Genomic DNA, 19953 nt, shown 5'->3' with positions numbered 1-19953 from the left:
GTCAAGGGCAAGTTGTGAGTGAAGCGCTGTATGTATCTTGACACAGTGTACGAACAAGAAGCAGGAATGGCAGGCAGACTGCTACTTAGTAGTAGGATAATAAGTAAATAATCAGCCCTGTCCATTTCACTTAATACTATTATAGTGGAGTGTATATCTAGCATTTCTAATATCAATAAACTCACCCAATCTGCATCTTTAGGAATAACTTGGGATGTGAAATTTATGGCAGGAAATGATGGAGCATGTGGCAAAATACTTTGGCAAGGGAAACTGTTTGGACTTACATGAGTGTATAAGCTATCCCCTGCAGGAAGCCCATACATTACCAATCTTGCAGGTTCAGACTAAAACTAAATAAAGCAGCTGGGGGATGTGTTGTACCTGAGTGCTTTCATTGGTAAATGGTCCAGGAAGGGACAAGTAAACTAATTCTGCTGGTCTGAAGTATAGCTATTTATGATTGGTTTTGAATCAGAGGCCATTCTGTACCATGACACCCCATCGATTCATGATTTGTGATAAGAATGGTATAAAGTATCTCTCTGTCTCTCTCACCATATGGACATGAATAAATGATTACCACTCTCTCCACCATTTTCTCCATAATGAAGACAACTCAGCAGCCTTACTAAGACAGATATGCAGCCTGTTTCAATACTCCATTCAAAGGCCATGTGGTATCACAGACCAAGTTAAACTGAAAATAAGCCAGGATAGTGTGAACCCCAAAGATGGCGCAGGAAAAGAGTCCAGATCTGAAAGGCAGAAACAGGCATGTCACAGTTGGACATAGTGGCATTAACCCCGGGCATTGAGGTTTTCAATAGTTTTCAGAACATTTGTAACCGAACAGTGATATTAGTAACTCTGTGGAGCTCCATCAAATCACCTCAAACCCGGTCCCGAGAAAAAAACATGCAGTGATAGTGGTGGATTCAGTCATGAGGATGGTTGAAACACAAGTTTTCTCCAGAGAAAGAGAGTCTCATACTCTGTGTTTTTTTTTCTTGGTACAGAAGTAACAGACCTCACTGGAAGAGTAGATGGGCTTTTTGCTGAAGTGTGGTGGATCCAAATATCACTGTTCATATTGTAACAAATGACATATTTAACAAAAGGATGTCAGTTATGGAATCCAAATGTAAAGATTGAGGTGCTAAGCAGTGATGTAGAACAGACAAAGTGGTTTTCTTTGAAGTTCTACCTATGCTATGTGCCAGTCTAAATAAGACTGAGGCGATCAAAAGGCTTAATCCATAGCTAAAATCTAAGAAAGATGGGATGCTAATGTATTAAGGAGTTGTGAAAGTACTGTAGGTTAGTTGAGGAGTGTTTAAACTAGGGGATGGGAGGACAGGGATTTTTAAGACAAACCAGGTTTAGAACTTCATATAAAGGGCCAGGCAATAGTATAAACACAATTACATAACATAACCTGGAAAGTTCTAGAACACTTTTACAAAGCTAGAGTAAAGGAAGGAATATTAGGAATAAAATAAATCTGTTGGATTTATTTGTAGCTGCACATAAGCAGCATAGCAACTTTACAGTAAGGAGGTTGTGGGTTCGCTTCCCAGATCCTTACTGCGTGAATAGTGCTTTGAGCAGTGAGAAAATCGCTATATAAATGTAAAGAATTATTATTATTATTATTATTATTGCCTAAATGGAATAACTGAATCCTAGCTAAACAACAGAAATGAGCAGGAGGATAACATGGATGGTTACACATTATTTAGGAAAGACAGGCAAAATCAAAAAGCTGGAGGAGATGTCAGTTACATAAAATGTTTAATGCAAGTCTTCTTAGAGGGTGAACTATAGCTGAGGATGAATAAACAAATTTAACTAGAAAGCATTTAGGCCTAACACTAGAAGTATATTATAGACCCCCTAATATAGATAATTAAGGGAAAATGGTGTGTTATGAGGGTTGGCAAATGGGGACTAGATTTAGCATTCTGTGATAATCCAGATAGGATTCAGGGGATAGATGTAATAGGAATATTAGAATCTACTGATCATAATATAATTCATTTCAGTGTTTTGACAGAATACATATACAATAACTAGAACAGTTACAACACTTAATTTTAGAAGGAGAAGTTTTGTGCAGATTCCAAAAAATGAAGCCTAAATAAGATATATTGAAATACGTTTTTAAGTGTGGTAGGTATAAGCATGCTTTATGCATCAAACCAGACAGGTTTATCCCAATAGAATTCCAGGATGGATAAATAAGGAGTTAAAAAAGAAGTTACAAAGGAAAAAAAATCTGTATAAAAATTAATGGTTCCATCACTAACCATAGGGCATATGGGAGCATGAAAGTAAGGTTAAAAGGATATTAGAAAAGCTAAAAGGCAATTGGAGAGAAATAGTACAGGTAAGGCAAAACAGGGCTCCACCCCCTGCTCACTTTGCTCGCCCACCCCCAGGTTTGGTTTACCGGATATACAATTTAAAGAGATTGTTAGTTTCATGGGAATTATTATATGCATAATTTTCAGTTTTACATTAAAACTTTTGTAAAAACAATACTTGTCCTTTATTTCCGGCCCCAGGCGTGGTTACATCTCTTTCTCGTAGGACATATAATGCTGCTCGTGTTGTGAAGGTGATGCGGATGAACGCACGCTAAGGAGAAGTGGTCGGATCACCTGCTGGCTTTCTGCTGCTGGCGAGCTGCGTGTTTTGCTTGTCGCTTGTCGTTGTTTTAAGAGCTGGGAGCAAGTTAGGTATTGCATCAACATTTTTTGAGCCTTTAGGATTCCACTGCTTTCATAATCTCTAACCTGCTCTGCATGAGTATAGTTCCAACATTTCTGAACATCTTTATGACATTCTACTGTGTCTTTTACTCTTTGTCTTTTAATTCTGAGCCCGATTGGACGTGCTATTTTTTTCAGTTCCACTTGTTCCCGGCTGATTATTACTTTCCTTATTTTCTGAATTTGCACCTATCTAGTCTTGATGTTACTTGGAGAACCTAGGTAATTAGGATGGACAAGCTTGTTGGACTGAATGGCCTGTTTTAATAACAATTGTTCTACTGTTCTGAGAGCCAAAAAAGGGAGCTTAGCAGGATGGAACTGGAGGAATAGCCTGTATTTCCTGTTCTGCACACAAAGACATCAAACCCCTAGAGCAGGGGTCTCCAACTCCGGTCCTGGAGGGCCCCAGTGGCTGCAGGTTTTCATTCTAACTCTTTTCTTAATGAGTGACCTGTTTTTGCCGCTAATGAACTTCTTTTGAATTCATTTTAATTGACGTGTTTTTTAAGATTTTTTCCCCTGAATGTCTTCTTTGTTCCTTTGATTGCTTCATTTCTTTCCTTAATTGGCACCCAAACAGAAATGAAATGTGAAATCAGGAAATCAACAGAAGACCAACTCCAACCAGTTGCTTAATCAGGCGCAGAGTCTTGTCATTCATTAAATCCGTTCTTTAATTCCATGGCTTCTTGCTGCTCTCACTGTGCAATAGCAGACATTTCCAGAATTGTTGATGTTCTCTTTTCTAAGAGCTCTGTTAAAATGTTTTGTGGACCTGAACAGATTGACATTCCTGAGACCTTCACCATTTCTTTATTTTCTGATACTGTATGATGGACACCAGTTGTTTTGGCTCATTTTGTATCTCATTATTGTTTGGCTGCTATTTAAGGAAAAAGAAGCAATTAAGGGGTCTGAGTCTTCAAGAGCAAATTGATTAAAATGAATTCAAAAGAAGTGAATTAGAAGCAAAACCAGGTCACTAATTAAGCAAAGGGTTAGAATGAAAACCTGCAGCCACTGCGGCCCTCCAGGACCGGAGTTGGGGACCCCTGCCCTAGAGTATTCATTTCACACATTTTTCCTGTTCTACAACCAATGACATCTAGGGAAAGACTGGACTGGGGCATGCATTGCCTTTGCCTTTTAAACACAGATAGTAATAAGTGGTGTAATACTAGTTGAGGCCAAAGAAATAAAGCCTAACCAAAAAACAGCTGGTGTTCTTTTGCTAGAATCCTTACTCTCGCTACAACCCTTGGATAAATATAAAGAACAGACCACAGCCAGAGCTAATCAACTTGGCTGAAGGAATGGAAACTGACTGGGGTATAGAGTGAGTTCTTCCAAACTCACCCTTCTAAACTGCAAAAATGTAATACATTAGAAGAAAGAGAAAAAAAAGCTGAAAGATTTTTTTTCTTTTGACTGAGCCAGAATGTTTTAAACTGCTGTAACATGTACCAGCTAGGATTATTTATTTATTAAAAAAGGATTTACATAATATCTCTTCCATTAATTTATTTTTCTAAAGGCTGCAATTAAAATTATTTTTTCTTCCAATTAAATCTACTTCATTTTAAATTATAGAAGAAAAATGCACATTGACAAAACTGAAGTCAATCATGGGAAGGAGTTTATGCAAATACATCTTAGATTAGAATATGTACTACAGCTGATTGCAGACTATAAAAGAACACAAAATCAAGATGCATGTGGGAATATTAAAAACTCTCACCTGGATTTCAAGTTTTTCAGCAGCTGGTGACAGACACTTTACAAGAAATGGTTTGGAAAGTTTACAACATGTAAATAATCTTTTACATAAACACAAGTATTACCGTTTCTCTCAGAGGGCGTGGAATTCCAACATACAGATGATCCAGGAAGTTAGCACTACGGCCTAAACCAAACACTGTGTAAGGCAGCTGTAAGGCAAAGTGGGCTGACTGGCTGAGCTGTCCAGCTGGAAAGCAAACAAGAGAGGAATTTAAACAGGACAGTGACATAGCTATTCAGGCAAGAACTAGCTTCTTCCTAATGTGTTAGGAGTTAGCAGAACATGGAAAGGCAAAAAAAACTAACTTTAGACTAAATTCACTTGATTCAGTGACAGAACAGGGTTAAAGACAGACTGTTTCGCCATATTACTATTATTATTATTAATTTGGAGTACATATTTTATGGTGAGGATTATGAGTTTAACCATTTATCACTGCTCTATGGCAGAGATATAAAATCATATTGTTTTAGACAGTGATGAAAGGGAAGCATCTCATTTAATATACAGTACAACTTGAGCAACTGGTGAGGAAAGTAACTGAAAAAAGATTAAGACAATTAATTGCCTGAAGAACAAAACAAGCTTTTTAAGTGTACTATGATGATGACCATTCTAGATAATATAATAGCATAATTTGGTTGGACAAGGACATGAATTTTAGGAATAAACTGTTGGCTGGGTTTGATAAATTTTACTTAAGTCAGTGTTCACTTTACTGCCTATGCCTACAAAACAAATAACCATCACAGTCAAAAATGATCATGGTATATATGGAAAAAGTACAGTGGAGCATCTCCGCCAATGTTCTTTGTATATAAATTAAGATGATGCATACAAATCAGTCACCGGACATCATTACAAATATGCTGCTGCACTACGGGCGCTGAGCAGGCTCCTGTCAATCATGGAGAATCCACTGTATCCACTAAACAGGATTATCTCGACAGAGGAGCAGCTTCAGTGACAGACTTTTTCACTGTCCTGCTCCACTGACAGACTGAGGAGATCGTTCCTCCCCCACACTATGTGACTCTTCAATTCCACCCAGGAGGGTAAAAGTTAACATTATACAATGTTATTATCAGTTATACCTGCCTTGCACTCTCCACCTTGCACTGCATTTTTATCACTATTTAATTAATATTGTTTTTATCAGTATTCTGCTACTGGAGTATGTGAATTTCCCCTTGGGGATTAATAAAGAAAGAAAGAAAGAAAGAAAGAAAGAAAGAAAGAAAGTAAGTAAGTAAGTAAGTAAGTAAGTAAGTAAGTAAGTAAGTATCTATCTATCTATCTATCTATCTATCTATCTATCTATCTATCTATCTATCTATCTATCTATCTATCTATCTATCTATCTATCTATAAGAGAATAAGAGGTGGAAAAGTACTGCTTTTTGATGCAACCATTTGTTATAACATTAGAGTCAGGCAAAAAATCTCCAGAGAACAAATAAGCCCACTTTGCTTTACTTCAAACTGACAGCTGTTCATTAAAATTTTAAAACTGTAGACTGGCAACAAATTTCTTAACTATCAATGATTGGTCGTTGCAGGCTGCAGTTCACTTAGCAATAAACACTAGGAATAGTGTGGATGTCTCATGCACAGAAGAACTTCAGATCATTATTTCAAACTTTAGTATCTCATAAAACATCTTTGCTCTGTTCCTCACAACATTTGTATATGTTGGTCTTTTGTTACAGAGCTTAAAGACATCATTCAAAATACAGAAGAGTAATTATCTATCCACTTTCTGCTTAATACAATAAATGTCATGGGGGACGGAGTCTACTCTAGCAGCACTGGGTACAAATTGGGGACCTAGCCTGGATGGGACACCAGTAAGTGTAAGCGCATATTTCCACTCAAAACATGTCAATAAAACATCATCTTTGGGTTGTGAAAGGAAGTGAGGAAAATGAATACTGTATAAATAGACTAAAATAATTTGTATATTACAGTGAGACAATAAACATCCATCCATCCATTTTCCAACCCATTGAATCTGAACACAGGGTCACGGGGGTCTGCTAGAGCCAATCCCAGCCAACACAGGGCGCAAAGCAGGAACCAATTCCGGGCAGGGCGCCAACCCACCGCAGGACACACACACCCACACCCAAAAACCAAGCACACATTAGGGACAATTTAGAATCGCCAATCCACCTAACTTGCATGTCTTTGCACTGTGGGAGGATTTTCTTTCCCTGAAACTAATTGAGAATTTCCGTTGCTGTATATTTTGGATTGTTGTCTAGCTGGGAGATCCACCCACATCTCATTCTCATCGTCCTGATGGATGGTAGCAGATTCATTTCAAGAATCTCTCGGTACATGGCCCCATTCATTGTTCATTCAATTACATGAAGTATGCCAGTACCATGAGATGAGAAAGAGCCCCACACCATGATGCTTCCACCTCTAAAGTACACTGTTGGTATAGTGTTTTTCAGGCGATGTGCAGTGCCATTTCTCCTCTAAATACGGTGTGTAGTATGACAGCCAAAATGCTCAACTTTGGACTCATCTGACCAGACTACATTCTCCCAGTGTTTTCTAGGCTTATCCAAACGTTGTGTGACAACCTTTAAAAAAGCTTTAACATGCCTTTTCTTTAGTAATGAAGTCTTGTAGGAAAAGCGCACATAGAGATCATGCCAGTCTCTAATACAATTATACCTAACGCCTTGGGTCTTTCTGATGCTCTTTGCTAACCTTCTGACCCCCTGGTCAAAAATCTTGTGAGGAGCTCTTGTGCGTGGCCGGTGAATGGTGGCTAATTGCCCCAATGGTGCTTAGTGGAAGATTCAGAAGTTTTGAAATACGTTTATAACCTTTTCCATTGATATAATTTGCAACAATCAGGTTGCAAAGGTCTTGGGAGAACTCTTTGCTTTTATCCTTCATGAGATGTTTCTTGTGTGATGCCTTGATAGAAAAACACCTTTTTATAGCCCATCAATAAGTACTAACTCAACTGATACCAATTTGCACAGATAGGTGGAATTACCTTTTAACTAATTCTGGATTTCAGCTGATTCCTTGCCTTGGTTTACTGCTTTTTCCTAGTGTGTTTAATACTTTTTCCCGGTGTCATTCCACTTTATTACACATACCTTTATTGATGGCCTTTAATGTTGTGAATTCTTTATAGTTGTGGTTTTCTTGAGTTAATACCAATATTTGGTGAGAATTTCATGTGATTATTGGAAATATATTTACTGAAATGTTGACACATTCAATACTCTTTTCCCCTACTTGTATGTGTTTCCATTACGAGTCCAATAGGTTTAAATGGCTCATGTGGTGCCTCAGCACCATTCTTGAAATTGTTGTCATGTGACTTCAAATCTTACTCACACACAAGGCTGCAGGATATTCCAGGTCAGACAGACATTCCAAATTACAATGTGCTAACTCATTACTATGCTTTCTTTTTACTGTAATCACACATCTGTCCTGATTTCATTTACCCTGTATAAAAGTCAATATAACCAGGTCAGTCTTGTAAATGGAAACATTTTTAATTGGGAACAAACACTTGCTCATGATAAAATAGTAATACATGAAAAAGTTAAATAGAATCTAAAAATAAGGGCATGCCCAATTAAAGCCACCTTAAAACAGTGTCAAAATGGCAACAAATTGAAAATGATTGATTTTTTGGAGTCCCTCAGACCCAGAATCGCTTGACACTTTGGCTGTATTGATGTGGCTTTATCTGTTAAAATTCAATACTTAATTAAGTTCAAGTAATTTTTATGAAGTATAAGCTTAACAGAGTTGATTAGTTGTCTTCTGATATATGAAAAAGAGCACCTTATGTGCAGAAAAAATACTGTACTGGTGAGAAAGGAAATATTCAGATTTAACCCAACCCATTCCATAAATTGAAGGTACAATGAGAAAATCATCCTTAGACTATATTTTTGTATTGACTACAGTTATTTTACTTACTGTAACTGACATCAGGTTCCATATGCCTTAAGTGTAAGTAATCCACATAAATGTAAAATGCATGTGTGAGATCAGATGCAACATCATGCCAATGCACAGTATGTAGAACACAAATACTCTAATTCATTCATAGGTCCTAAGAAGGACTGGAACGTTGTAGTTTCAAACCTGTAAAGTCACTACTCCTCCCCAAAAAAACCCTCTCAGCATTACTCAATTGCCTTATTTTGATATATGCTTACAGGATAAATTAAAAGATTTATATCTACAAAGTTGGGGCAGCACTACTGCATCACAGTAAGGAGATTGCATGTTCTCCCTGTGTCTGCATGGGTTTCCACCGGGTGCTTCAGTTTCCTCCCACAGTCCAAAGACATGCAGGTTAAATAGACTGGAGATATTAAATTGGCTCTCAGTAGTCAGGGTGTGTGTGTATTCGTCCTGCAATGAGCTAGCACCCTGTCTGGGGTTGGTTCCTGTCTTACTCCCTGTGCTAGCTGGGATCGGCTCCAGCATTGCTGTGAACCCTGTATAGGACTAAACAGGTTAGACAATGAAATTAAATTAGTAATTTTAGTAAACACAAGGTTTATTAAAAATATAATTAAGCACACTGCTATTCAAGATTTGCTAAAAATCCTGAGTCACAAAATTAAAAGAGTGGAGTGAGATAGTTAATTATATTCTGAAAATCAGGAATCCCTGGAAAAATTATATATGAAACCTTTTTTAAGATTCTTTGCAATTTTTAGTGACAGCTGTAGGATGTTAGATTAAGTAATACTGGGAAAGATATGTTGTGAATTTGCTAAATTTTCTTAGAATAAAATTTTAAAAGGTCAACTGTATACTTAAATATAAGAAGTAAAATTAAATTCATGAAGTACAGCAGGGCTATTTAATTACAAATTCAGTTGGGCCAGATTTTTAAAACAAGAAATTTAGCTGGGCCAGACCTTTTCAGCGGCAGGTAACCAGCAGGTAATAACACATTTTAAGCCAACACAAATGAATGCATAGAAAAACAAGTAATGCTTATTAATTATTTCCCTTTTAAATTTTGTCACAACACAGACACATAAAAAAAGCTATAAATGAACAGAATCTGAGGTAGCAAAAAATAAACATTTTAATTCGATCTGACCTAGGCACATCTCAAAGTACATAAAAACAATATAATGGACAGTATTAGCAATCATATTTATTTACCTTTTGAAATAAAAAAAATACATTTTGGTCATGTAATAACAATTCTTTATATTTATATGCCATTTTTCTTACTACTTAAAACACTATGTGCCTTATAATGCAAGGTAGCTGCATTATTGATTGAATTAAAAAGATTAAAAATGCTACATATTTGGATATTTTAAGGTTTGTACTTATTCATAGATACAACTATTATACAGTCTTAAACAAATGTATATATATATTTTTTTTCCAGTTACTAATGACTTCTTGATCTTTGATTTTACTTTCCAGTACGTAAAGGAGACACTCTCCTGGAGCATTTTTTGACGCTAGAAAGGCTGAAATATGCTACTGCTATGACAATAACTGGAGCACTGAACCCTTTAGGGCTTCCGATTCTATGTTGATAATACTGTATTACTTTATCACATTTAAGTATTGTTCTGATAGGGTTGGGCAGTCTTTCTGACTTGGAACCACAAAGGTTTATTTTCTTCAGTATCTGACACAAGCTGAAATGTGCATTTTCCTCTCCTTCTGGCCATCTGTCCATAGCAAATATTATCAATTGAACATTCATGTTTACTGTTTCAATTAGTAATGACTTACAAACTATGGATTCTTCAGTTTCAACTAATTCATACTTTTAATTTTTTTCTTTTACTACTTGTAAAGCAGCTTGAGATCCATTTATGTATGAAAATGTGCTACAGATATAGTTAATGGAGTTTCTATTGTTCTGTGAATCAAACATCTGGGTACAACTGGCGGGTAGTGGACACTCTTGAGTCATTCCAAAACTAAAAATATGGCCAAGGAGACCAGTAAACTATATAAAAATGGTTGATTTACTGCAATGCAAAACAAATAAGTGAAGACTGAAAATAAGGGGCACAGAGAGCATTATCATGTCATTTAAAAGATTTGTCCCTATACTAATATGTGGCGTGACTAAAGAACTTAAACATAATGTACTATGCAAATGCTCCTAGTCGTGTACCTCATTCACTATCCTTGGCTTTTCTTCTTTCTGCTACCTGAGCTCTTGCAAAGACCCCACTCCAAACTCAACAGCTCTGTGGTAAATAAAGCCATTGAAATCCCAACACATGACCATGTATGTCTAAGGTCACTAACAGTTCCCTTCAAATAACATCTAGATCATTGGCTAGTCTCTATTTTGAACATGAGTACCAGGCTAGAGATCCACCTAGTGGTTCCTGGTGTCTGAGCAACCCTAGATCTAATATCAACCTTAAAGGGTCAGGGCACCATCTAGAAAATACAAATTTGATGAAAAAAGAAAAAAAAAAAACAAAACTAAATGGTTAAATTGCATTAAAATGATGTAGTGTTGATGAAAGATAATTAACAATGGCACATGAAAGGTCAAAAATAATGATGCTAAAATATACATTATTCTCAAAAACACATATAACTGTTTTTATAAATCTTGCTGATGTGCAATGACTCAATGACATATGTTAGATTTAAATTAATAATTTAGTCAAGTTGCATTCAGTATTCCAATACCATAAGTCAAACATTTACCGTATATACTTGAATATAAGCCGAGTTTTTCAGGACCCAAAATGTGCTGAAAAACATCACCCTCGGTTTATATTCGAGTCAGGTTCCGCTGCCCCCGCCAACCTGACAGAAAGCTGGAGTGTACAGTACAGTGGAACCTCGGTTCATGAACATCTCTGAACACATACAAATCGGGTTACGATCAAAAAGTTCGTCAAACTTTTGCATCTGTTCACAACCACGCACTCGGTATACGAACAAGCCAGTTTCCCTTTTGGTTTGTGCGCGCTGATGATTTCCGCACGTGTTCAGTCTCTCCCTGTGCATTCCCTGTGCAGCAAGACAGACAGAGAGAGAGACACACACACACAGACACATGCAAGAGAGACACAGAGACACACGCGCACGCGAGAGAGAGAGACAGACACACACAGAGACACACACGCGAGAGAGACACACAGAAACACACACGCGAGAGAGACACATGCACACACACGAGAGGGAGAGGGAGAGAGAGAGAGAGAGAGAGAGGGCTGGCTGCATAAGGCTGAGAAGGCAGTTAGAGAATGCACCGGGCTTGATTTTAAAGAGACAGATTTGAGCATTGTTTTAACCTCGTATTTAATGAAGACTTTTTTCTATTGGATTTTAACCTCCACTTCACTTCTGTTTACAGCGATCGGTTTGTAGCGTGCATTGTTGCAATGTTAGTTTTCTTGTTGGTTTATTAAATTACGGATTTGTCAAATGTTAATTTTTTTCCCTGTGCTTAAAACTTATTAAAAAAAGTGTTTTTAGTGAGTGGTTTGTAGCTCTAAAGCGCAAACTCTTGCAGTGTTAGTTTTCTCTGTTGTTCAAGGTTTTCTCAGTGTTATTCAATGTTTTTACATTTAGTTTACTATTATGCTGTGCATTCTATGGCATTATTAACTATATTTGTGCTTAAAAATCTTAAAAAAAAATATACATATAGTTTGTACAGTCTGGAACAGATTAATTGTATTAACATACAATCCTATGGGGGAAATTACTTCAGGTCACGACCAAATCGGGTAACGACCAGAGTTTTGGAACGAATTATGGTCGTGACCCGAGGTTCCACTGTACCTGGTTTGGTCTGTGGGCAGTAGAAGAACTGCTGCGGGCTCTGTGTGGTGCTGTGCAGCCTCTGTGAGACTCATTCCGGGCTGTGTGGTCAATTAATGAGCTGATGCCTCAATTAATGTACGCCAATTTTATTGGTATTTATTTTGATTATTGAAACTTACCAGTAGCTGCTGCATTTCCCACCCTAGGCTTATTCTCGAGTCAATAAGTTTTCCAGTTTTTGTAGGTAAAATTAGGTACCTCTGCTTATATTCGGGTCAGCTTATACTCGAGTATATACGGTAACTTGAAAATAAAAAGTTGAGCCTATTTTAATTTTTTGTATCTAAACCCTTTTGATTGTAATAATAAAGTGGTATCTTCTGTTGCTTTGTTACTGCTTAGCCACTTCAATCCATCTTGATGTGTCTAGTTCAGTGAACAATAATGCTAATGCACACTTTTCCATATTCTGTTATTTGCAATAAAGAGCAATCTGCATTGATATTCCTTCTATGAAAGTACTATCCAGATAAGGATAGTTTGTGCTTTTAAAAGTACACCATGCGAGACCTATGTCAATGTATAAAACCTGATTCATGTAGCACGGTTTGCAAGTGTTTATTTTTAATATTGATAGTACAAATTTGTTCCTAATACTTTCAATGTGGTTATCTGTAAATTGGAAAAATTCTGTGACTATGTGCTGATCAGATACTTGCTAGTAGAAAGGCTGACAAATCTCAACAGTTCTTGAAGGATATATTTCGGCAATGAAAACAAATGATACTGCACTCTCACATCTCATAGAAAGTGACTGAGAAGTTTCCAGGCAATTTTCAGTGAGTCCTGTTGTGCAAGAATTATACACTTCTCTATGCAAAAGCATCAGCGTATAAAACGTGACAGGGCCTAAATAAGTATTGCCTTTAGCATTTTAAAAAAAGTGTATTTTTTACTTTCTCTGGCTTTATTTCCTTAAAACCCATCAATCTTATACACGCCCACTAACACTACATATTTGACACTGAAAAAGAAAATTATAATCCCATGATTTAGTACAATGCATAGCCTTCATTTTCTTCTAATCATTATTATTCACATAAAAACAAGTCTAATTGCCAGAGGCGGTCTTGCTAATGTACACTCACTTATCATAGTTGCAGATATTAAACATCTACTTCCAGGCAATAAAACTGTATTGTCAACCATATCTTCCAAAGCTGCAAATGATTTTGCCTTCTGGCACAACCTTACACATAACAGAATATGGGCAAATGCATAAAAGCTAAAGCAGTTAAACAAAAAATCCAAATTCGCTACTGAAATGTAATAGCATTTCTGCTTCTCCAAGTTTCTAGTACTTTAGTTTTAGATAATTACAAAAAAAAGATTAAGTTAAATGATCACTCAGAATCCGTGGATATAATACTATGGGTCTGTTTATCGGTCCTTATCGAAACACTTATGATCATCTGAAATTTGCAACTCTGTAGAGTTAAAATTATTAAGGTTGTGTTTCCTTATGTCAGATATAAGCAATTTAGTTTGAAATTCTTCATGTGTTTTGAAAATTTTCTAGCATTAAAAAAAATTATTGAACTTCAACAAATAATCCTAAAAGAAAAAGGTAATGGTCTTATTTTGTTAAGTCACTCTACATCTTTTCACATTTGAAATAAACGGCTTCTGTTTTCTTATTTACATTGTCGTTAGTACATGCTGTATTACTTGGAAATAATGAAATTTAATGAATGTACCCAGTTATTTTTATACAATACAGCAACCCTGCATAAACCTGGCTCTTCTCTTTTGAAGCAAGATAAAGAAGAGGAAAAAGGTAAATCAATGAATTGAAAATCTAAAGGGAGAAAATGCTTATGTATTTTGTGCAATTTTTATGCAAGTTGCTACTAAAAAGGAGAAAAAAAACCAAAACAAAACTGGTAGTATACTGGCACCTGGTTTCAGGCTGGTTACTGCCTTGTATCCAGTGTTTGTAGGTTAAACATGTACTTCTTTAAATCCTGAACTAAATACGTGGATTAGAAAATGGGAGAACGGATGAAATTATCTTTGTAATTTGCAACCATATGGAAATAGCAATAATTTTTGTTGGGAGTGGTTAAGAATTATACCCCATTACAGTATTAAGTTTTGTTTATGAAAAAAAAGCATATTGTGCCTGTGGATAAAAGGCTTAATTACCAATACATAAGTTTCTAATAAATACAAGTATAGGAATAAAACAAAATATTATCAAAAATGAACTAAGATGTCTTGCTCCTCAGCAAAATCAAATATTGTTGATTATTATTAATGATTAATTATTAATGGAATTCTTTTTCAGAAGGAATACCAGCTTAGGATACATGCAAAAACACTGTAATATGTGAACAATCAAAACAATGTAGAGATATTATTTATTCAACTACTTCATTCATTATCTGTGCCTTCAATGATGCTGGGGAGGCTCAGAGTTTACAACATAAGTTGGGCAATATAATCTTTTAATAGTAAAAGTAACCAACTCCTACTGGGAAATTCCCAGGTGTTCCAGTAATGTTTAAGAGGTATAATGTTTTCAGTGTGTTCTGGGCCATATCCCAGCTGGCTTTTATCCCACACAAGGCAACCAATGGAGCCCTCACAATCCAGAACAGTAGAACAGCCATAGGTTTACACCAGAACTTCCTATGTTGTTCCTAACTTGATATGTTGTCCAGCTTGAAGTTTGAAGAAGGGATGCACCTGGAAGACTTACAGGAAAACCTCCTTTAATCAGCTTGTTAATCAAGACATTTACCAGAACAAATGACTACTGCTCTACCAACAATGTCCAGAACAATGTCCCTAGAACAGTTCCAAAGACAAACTTATTGGTTAGTTTCATCATCTTGTCTATTAGAGCTTATTTACAACACCCTAAGGTACATTAACATTTTGAGTTTTGGCAGTTGCTCTAAACTCCACCAAAGTATAAGCTACTCTTTTCCAAGACTTTTCTGATTTAGAAGTGCTGAATCTCATTTTGACACTCTAGTGTAAACTCCAACAATGTCAGATATAATATTCACAATCGAGAAAGAGCTGAACAAAACACAAGATTCCCACACCTGATACTGGGGCTGATGACAAACATAAACAAATGCACAAATACAGTTACAATTCTCATAATATTCATACAAAGGTTGAATGTTGTGTACATTTGGCCTTGTACTTTTATAGAACATTTTACAAGTCTCCTCAGGAAATGCAGATAGACACATATCCTCAGTTCTAGTTGGATTCCATATATAGACCTATTGACCCGCAAAAACAGGACGTTTGAACTGGCAGTGGCTTTAGTAAAAGTAAATGATCTAGCACCGATTCACTAAAAAGGAAATTGTGCCCAAATTGATATGACTTAAGCAGACTTCTGCTTAATGACTTCTACTGTATGAAAAGTATCTGCTTTGCACTAGTAGCTGCTAGGATGGGCTTATCTCTCCAACAGTAAAATACAGGAGACAGTAAAGAAAAGACAGGGATGAACAATGAAAAATAAAAGTATATTTCTGCATTTTGGCAGAATGTGAGACGGAGACTGCACAAAAACACAACAAATTATTATAGAAGAATCATTATTTGACATATTACTCCCAAACATATTTATTGCAAATAAATGAGGCTGATCAGAAAAAACAACCGAATAGCAAATGACTTTTAGAACCCATCAAATCATATATTCTGTAAAATAGCTTTACACAAAATATCAGACATAAACCTTCTTTGATGCTTTACTAACTGATCTTGTAATGTGAGTTGGTTGTTGTAATCTTTTTTGTTTCATGAATTTCATGAACAGGGAATTACAACTAAAAGTCGCCAGTAGGTTAATACAATACAATTTATTTATGTATAGCCCAAAATCACACAAGAAGTGCCGCAATGGGCTTTAACTGGCCCTGCCTCTTGACAGGCCCCCAGCCTTGACTCTCTAAGAAGACAAGGAAAAACTCCCAAAAAAAAAAAACCCTTGTATGGAAAAAAAGGAAGAAACCTTGGCAAAGGCAGTTCAAAAAGAGACCCCTTTCCATGTAGGTTGGGCATGCAGTGGGTGTCAAAAAGAAGGGGGTCAATACAATACAATACAAAGATCAGAACAAATCCTCAATACAGTACGGACCAGAATTAACAGTAGATGATATCACATAATATGATTTGGATTTGTTTAGAGTCCTGGAGACCTCAGCCATCAAGCTGCCTCCCCCATTTGGCCATTCCACAGCTGAAACATTGTTTGGCCAGCCAATCCGATGAAAGGACCCCCATGGGGTAGGTTCCTGCGATCCTCTGTCAGGGATGACTTTACCTTAGGCAGGCAAAACAACTTGTAGTGAGTCTTCAGCTGGGATTTAAAAGCTGAGACCAAAGGGGCATCTCTTATAGTAGCAGGCAGACTATTCCACAGTTTAGGGGCCCTGTAACTAAAAGCTCGACCTCCCACTGTTATTTTATTAATCCTTGGAATCCTAAGCAGACCGGCATCTTGAGATCTTAATGTGCTCAGGTTTGTAAGTCATGATAAGTTCAGACAAGTAAGCCGGACCTTGGCCATTTAATGCTTTATATGTTAAAAGGAGGATTTTGAAATCTGCCTTAAACTTAACCGGGAGCCAGTGTAAGGATTTAAGAACTGGAGTTATAGGTTCATATTTTTTTGTTTCTTGCAGCAGCATTTTGGATTAAATGGTGGCTGTATAAAGAACAGTTTGAACACCGCATTGTAGAAGTCAATCCTATCAGAAATAAATGCATGAATTAATTTCTCAGAATCCTGTTTATTTAGAAGGTGCCTTAATTTCCCAACATTTTTAAGATGGAAGAAACATGGTTTGGACACTTTGTAATATGTGCTTTAAATGACATGCTAGAGTCAAAGATAACTCCTAGATTGCAGGCTGATTCAGTAAAATTAATGGGGATTCCAACTGAGTTAAATGATGACAAAATATTGCTGTGATCAGCGCCATTCCCTCCAACAATTAACATCTCTGTTTTATCTGTATTTAAAGACAAGTAGTTCTCATTCATCCACTCCTTTAATTCACTAACACAACTAATTAAAGACAACATCGAAAACTTCATTTGATTTAAATGAAAGGTATAACTGGGTGTCATCTGCATACAAGTGAAAATTAACATTATGTTTCCTAATGAGAGATCCCAGTGGAAGCATGTAAAGTGAAAACAGAAAAGATCCCAGTACTGAGCCCTGCGGACACCATATTGAACTTCTGTGTATAATGATGGAGTACTGTCAGCACATTTCTATACATTTTGGAATCGATTTGATAAATAAGATAAACCAAGCAAGCACAGTGCCTGTAAGCCCAATATCATTTTCTAGCCTGTACAGTAAAATAGAATGGTCAATGTTGTCAAATGCTCCACTTTAGTCTAACCTTCATCAAAGGATATCACAATGTTGTTTACAACCCGCGTTAGTGCCGTTTCTGTACTATGACCAGTGCAGAAACCAGACTGGAATTTCTCAAATAAATTGTAATGCATCAGGTGTGACTGAAGCTGATTGGCAACTACTTTTCTAGTATTTTAGAGAGAAATGGTAAATTTGAAATAGGCCTATATTATTTAGTATGTGTGGGTTCTGATTTTTTAAGTAATGGTTTAATGACTGACACTTTTAGTGCTTCAGGTACTGTGCCATGCAATAATGAACTATTGATAATGTTTAGAATAGGCCCTGCAAGAACATCCATGGCACTTTTTACTAGTTTTGTTGGCACTGGATCTAGGGAACAAGTAGTGGGCTTCATTTTAGAAATTAAAGTTAAGACTTCCTGCTCAGTTACAGGATTAAAATTACTAAAGTGCTGAATGCAATGTGAGGCAGGGTCTGCTAAGCTAGTATTTGGTTTGTACTGTGATGCTGAGATCTGGGATCTTATATTTTAAATTTTTTCATTGAGAAGTTCATAAAGTCTTTACTGCTAATATCTGTTGGTATTTTGCACTGTAGATCTGAATTCGTATTTGTTAATTTAGCAAATGTTCTAAACAGTACCCAACGATTTTGTAGAGTAGTATTCTGAGCGAGGTTTTAAAGAGAGCTTCTTTATATTTTTTAAAACTCTCTGTGCATGCAATTTGAAAGTCATGTAGCTTTGTTGTTCTCCATCTGCACTCCAGTTTTCGACACTCTAATTTAAGAGCTGAATGTTTTCATTAAACCAGGGAGAGTTTCTATGTGCTTTGATCACTTTTGTTTTAAGGGGAGCCACTGTGTCCAGAGCATCTCTCAAGGTCACATTATAATGTGATTAGCTGATCTAAATTGTTTTCCACGTTTACATTTGATGTTAACTGATCTAAATGGTTTTCCACAATTACACTCGACTTACTCAAGGTATCTATAAATTTTGAAGCAGAATTACAATCTAGATGTCGCACTGTCTTTATTTTAATCTGTGAGTGAGTTGGCAAAAGCAGTAATAAATCAAATGTAATTAAGTAGTGATTGGAAATAACTTCATTTAATGGAGTAATATTTAAATTTTGAATTTCAACTTTGTAAGTTATAATTAAATCTAATGTGTGGTTATGATTATGAGTTGGACCTTTGACAATCTGACAAAATCCTACTGAATTTAACAAATAAGTAAAACATTTGCTAAAAGTGTCAGTTTCCACATCAATGTGTACATTAAAATCCCCATCAGTACTATGTGATCATAATTTATAGCCAAATCAGATAAAAGGTTGCTAAATTCAGTCATGAACAATGAATATGGCCCTGCTGGTCTATAGACCAGCACTATAATTGTATTGGAATCTGTTTTAATATTTAAAATGAATGCCTCAAAGGATATAAAGTTGCCTACATTTTTAGACGTGATTTGCATTTTGTTACAATGAATTATTCCAAGGCCTCCTCCTCGACCAGAATCTCTAGACTTATGAAGGAACGAGTATCCATCTGGTGATGCCTCAGCTAGGGGAACAGTGTCACATTTACTAAGCCAGGTTTCAGTAAGAAGACACAGATCAGATTTTGTACTTAATATAATATCATTTACCAAAACAGCTTTAGTGCCCAAGAGAGCGAATGTTCAATAAGCAGCATTTATAACTGCATGTTTCTTTCTGAACTGGTGATATATTTTAATTTGAAGTAAACCTATTACAGATGCCCCTGGTGGAGGTTCTGGTTTTTAATAACATGAATGTTGGCATGTATCAATGTTTGTTCCTGGTTAGAGTTTTCTTACTTAGTTATTGGAAAATGAGCCATTTGTGACTGAGACCAAATTAAATAGTTAAGGTACACTCTAATGTGAGGTGTGATGTTTAAGAACTTGACATGGAGCACCTATTCAGTATCTCAGAACCTGGGCTCAAAATGATGTTACACAGTGTGCATGGTGGCAGACATCAGTCTTACCTTTATCCATTACAGCTTTGACATCACTGGTTATTTGTTTGTTTTTAATTAACACTAGTCTCTTTACTAATTTATGGCTGCATTGTTGTTGCATGAAAATCATGAAAGGCAATTACCAGGTGTGGAACTGGACCCGGACACAGACAGGCGGAGAACGGTTTATCACCCAACACACC

At 36.3% G+C, this 19953-nt stretch overlaps 1 protein-coding gene across 1 annotated transcript in view; it reads right to left on the bottom strand.

Annotated features, from left to right (window-relative positions):
• itfg1 (integrin alpha FG-GAP repeat containing 1) overlaps positions 1–19953 on the bottom strand; it is a 435759-nt gene that overhangs the window by 32514 nt on the left and 383292 nt on the right. The window contains exon 15 of the mRNA XM_039763123.1: positions 4619–4743. Within this exon, the coding sequence (XP_039619057.1) occupies positions 4619–4743 (125 nt within the window). The remainder of the gene's footprint in view (positions 1–4618; positions 4744–19953) is intronic.

Source organism: Polypterus senegalus, chromosome 9, assembly GCF_016835505.1.
Source record: "Polypterus senegalus isolate Bchr_013 chromosome 9, ASM1683550v1, whole genome shotgun sequence".
In the NCBI taxonomy this organism is placed as follows: Eukaryota; Metazoa; Chordata; class Cladistia; order Polypteriformes; family Polypteridae; genus Polypterus; species Polypterus senegalus.
This window is presented reverse-complemented; position numbering and strand designations above follow the sequence as displayed.